At 34.2% G+C, this 4,548-nt stretch overlaps 1 protein-coding gene across 1 annotated transcript in view; it reads left to right on the forward strand.

The window, feature by feature from the left end:
* Mpdz (multiple PDZ domain crumbs cell polarity complex component) overlaps window positions 1-4,548 on the forward strand; it is a 132,736-nt gene that overhangs the window by 50,891 nt on the left and 77,297 nt on the right. Inside the window, 1 exon segment of the mRNA XM_048783892.1 lies at window positions 2,217-2,323. Within this exon segment, the coding sequence (XP_048639849.1) occupies window positions 2,217-2,323 (107 nt within the window).

Genomic DNA, 4,548 nt, shown 5'->3' on the forward strand with positions numbered 1-4,548 from the left:
AGGTAGGACTGATCTTTCTTTCCCAGAATTTGGCTTAAATGTTCACTGTAAATTGTGTTCACTCCTGCATAGTTATCTGTCTCAGAAATTAATTTAATTTTGAAGAGAAAACACTTATTTTGGGGGAGCAATCTCCAATCTTTGATTTTACAGTTCTGGGGATGAACCCAGGGCCACATTATGCTAGGCAAGTGCTGTGCCACTGACCTACGTGCACCTTCAGCCCTCCAAATATTTTTAAAATTATGAACTATTTGATATAGTTTCTCAAGGTGAAAGCAGAATTGGCGTTTTAACCCAAGTTGTAACAAGTCTGCAGAATATGCCTAGAGTGAGAGCTCCTGAATTCCTACTGCACAGGAGACATCTAATGAGAAATTTGAATTTTGAAACACTTTTTTAAAAAAAAATTTATGGTTGTAGGTGAAGAACATGCCTTTATTTTGTTTGTTTATATGTGGTACTAAGGATCAAATCCAGTGCTGCACTCATTATAGGCAAGTGCTCTGCCACTGAGCCTCAGCCCAGCCCTTGAAACACTCTTTAAATTTTAGATTTGAATGCTGAAAGGGATAGATAGAGTACTGCCTAATAGAGAGTTTTAAAAGACAACCTGAGAGTACTCATCTACTGGGTAAAGAGTCAGAACCATGATGATACAGAGGTGTCTCTGAAATGTGATTGTAAAGTTCTTTTTCACGAGTTATTTTTTTTTTAAGTTAAGCATTTTAAATTAATTTGTTTGGGTAACTTTTTTGGTGGGCTTCTTCCCTCTTTTCTTTTTATTTATATATTTTTCTATTTTCTTTTTAATTGTAATTATTTTTGCCAGTTAGTGAGATTCCATGCTAGTCTTTTATTTTAATGTGCAATCTCATTGTCATGTTTTTTTTAATTTATATTTTCTCACTATACATTGAATTGTATATATTATTTGTTAACTTGTTTTTGCTTGGCTAAGTAATAGCATACTCCTTTTCCCACTGTAGAACAAATGAAAACAAAAAAGAAAAAAATAACATAGAGGTGACAGACATGGCTTTTTACTGTAGAGTCACCAAAGGATGATGAAGAGAATCCCAAAGCAACCCAGAGTCCTCATTCTTTTAAATATTTAAATTGGATAATGTTATGGTTAGGATTTAAAAGATATCTTTTAAAAGATAATAGTGTTGAATATGCAATGGGGTTTTTAATTAAATCTGTAAAGTATAGAAGTGAGAGTACTCATCTACTTGGTAAAGAGTCTGACAAATCACAATAAATGTTGGTGAGAATGTGGAGAAAAGAGTACACTCATACATTTTTGGTGGGACTGTGAATTAGTGCAACCACTCTGGAAAGCAGTATGGAGATTCCTCAAATATCTAGGAATGGGATCATAATATGACCCAGCTATCCATTCCATGATATATATCCAAAAGATTTAAAATCAGCATACCTCAGTGACACGGTGACATCAACATTTATAGCAGCACAATTTAAAATAGCCAATTGATGGAACAACCTAGGTTTCCTTCACCAAATGAATGTATAAGGAAAATGTGGTATATTCAATTGAATATTACTCAGCCACAAAGAAGAATGACTTTTGGCATTTGCCAGTAAATGAATGGGACTGGAAACTATCATGCTAAGTGAAATAAGCCAGTCCCCAAAAGTCAAAGATCAAGTGTTTTCTCTAATATGTGAAAGGTCACCCAAAATAAGACAGGATGGGGAATTATTAAAAGAAGAAAGATCAGTGGAGTAAATGAAGGGAATGAAGGGAAGGGAAGAGGGCTAGGGAAAGACAGTAAAATGAATCAGATCTAACTGTCCTATGTACATATATGAACATACCACAGTGAATCTCACCATCATGTATAACTACTAGACACTAATTTTAAAGAAAGCTGTAAGTAAATGGAAGAAAAATCAGTAAAGTAGTGGGAAGGAAACGGGGGAGGGAAGAGGGAGGAAAAGGGAAGTAATGGGGACTGAATTATAACAAATTATATTTCATGCTTTTATAATTATGTCAAAGTGAATACTAATGTTATGTATAACTAAAAAGATGAATACTATGTGTTATGTATGACTGAAAAGAACGAATTAAGTTGAAAAAAAATGTCTGACATGGTACGACATGTTCTAATCACTGTCTCTGGAACAGAATGTTAATATATGGAGAATTTTGTAATGTGTCACTAACTTAATTGCTTTGACTATTTCATGGTATCAGTTGATATCAGCTGAGGCACAGGAAACAAAAGATATGCAACAAGAAGCTACCCTGCTGACAAAGTGGCAGAGGATTATGGGAATTAACTATGAAATAGTGGTAGGTTAGTTTACCCTCCCTAACTTGTGAATATCCTAACTTGTGAATGTATTTGAACATGAAGTTCATAGAGTAATAGACATCATCTTCACAAGAAGTTCTAGAGAAGCAGTAAATATTCAAGGCTTTTTTAGAAGACCTAAGTATCCTAATTTGGGTACTGAAAATTTCAACTTGGAGAAAGTTATATAGTAAATGAGGAGTGGAAATAAATGGCATGGAAGTTTTAGAACTTGTATATCATCAGTATTTTAATACTTCTGATAATGGTGTAGATTATACACGAAGGAGGGGTTTTCTGATTCTTACACCTGTGGTTTATAGAAAGAATCCTCTTAAAAATAAGACAGAATTATCATGTCTGTAGAGAATTGGGGAAGGACTCTTTCCCTCACCTTCTTTTTTTATTTTTGTGTATTTACTTTCCTTGAAGAGGTTAATCTGTCTACTTTTCCCTATCACTTATGCCATGGTAAATATTTTATATTTATTAACGTGAAGCACTTTGTATATCTAGCCAACCTATCACAATGTGCTATTCTAAAGGGAGGTCTAAGAAAGTTGACACAAATCATTAATTTTACATGCATACGAGAAAATTTCAAGGATTTGAAAAGGAAAAGTAAAATACAAAGTTGGTTAGAATTTTTCATGTTGCCAGAAATGTTTATATACCTTTGAATTGGAGGAGATAAAAGGCAAATGATAATATGTAATGTTAGTAACCACTACTTAGGGACACTTTGTTTCTACTGAGGAGGCACTTTGTTTCTAAGTAGTGCTCTTAATTTTTCATTTAATTTTCATGACAATAATCTTTTAACATTCAGAATAATTAACAAATAAGAATTGAGCTAGTACAGCTGTTGTTACCTTTTATAATTGAGTCAAGGAAAAATACAATTAGGAGGTCCAGCTCAACAGCAATTAATTTAGCATTTCCTTTTACGGGACAGGGTTAACTTAACTGGCATGCATAACTGAGCCTGCAGTTCTTTAGGTTGAAACTGAATGTTAAAGGCCACCTACCCATGATTAGACATTTCATCCCAGACTCAGAAACAATACTGAACTTCTAACTGTCCTCTGTGCATATACTGTTTTGGTGGGACTTCCAGTAATCTGGCAAAGGAAGAAGTGTGCTGTGATAAGAAACCTATATTTACTTAATTAAATTTCCTATTAGCTCCAGAACTTTGAGAGGTAAACCATCTAAGCCTTTATCTTCCTCTATAAAATAGAACTAATATCACCTGCCTTATTGGTGCTTAAGTGTTCAAGAGATGATGAAAGATACCCAGATGGTGCTATCATTATATACAGAAAGAGTTACTTTTATAACTAAGCTGGTATGGTTCACACATATTTTTATGGTCCCTTTTCCTACCTACCCAAACTGCACAGTCCTTGATTTCAGGCCACTATGATACCTGGAACTTTATATATACAGTATGACAACTGGATACTTTGTATCATTTAGAAATGTGATTAAATGGAAGTTTAGAGACGATATCTTAAGAATTACATGTAAATAAAACCAGTTTGTTTAAAATAAATAAGAAAGAACTAAGTTCTTTGGGCTGTGGTGAGACAACGGTAAAGGAAAAAGATCTGACTTCACTTTGTTTGCTGTCTAGTTATGCAGCATACATGAAAATGTAGGAGTGGTGTAGCAGAGAAAAGTCCTTGTAGGCATTATCAGTAGAGACTTGGAAGTGTTCTGAGAGGAAAAAATGCCTAAATTGGGTTTTCAGGGGTGAGATTTTCATCTAGCATTTTATTTCAAAGTCATATAACTTTATTGATGTTGAACTTTCACCAATTACCATTAAGAATAGAGGTACTTTGGACAAGACAGGGGGAATGAAGGAAGGGGAGGAGGTATGGGTTAGGAATGATAGTATAATGAGTGAAACATTGTTGCCCTATGTGCATGCATATTTACATGACCTATTTAACCCTACATTATGTACAACTGGAAAATGAGAAATTATACTCCATTTATGTATGATGGATCACCATGGAGTATTACGCAGCACTAAAAAATGACAAAATCATAGAATTTGCAGGGAAATGGATGGCACTAGAGCAGATTATGCTTAGTGAAGCTAGCCAATCCCTAAAAAACAAATACCAAATGTCTTCTTTGATATAATGAGAGCAACTAAGAACAGAGCAGGGAGGAAGAGCAGGAAGAAAAGATTAACATTAAACAGATACATGAG

The sequence above is a fragment of the Marmota marmota genome, unplaced genomic scaffold (assembly GCF_001458135.2).
Source record: "Marmota marmota marmota unplaced genomic scaffold, marMar, whole genome shotgun sequence".
In the NCBI taxonomy this organism is placed as follows: domain Eukaryota; kingdom Metazoa; phylum Chordata; class Mammalia; order Rodentia; family Sciuridae; genus Marmota; species Marmota marmota.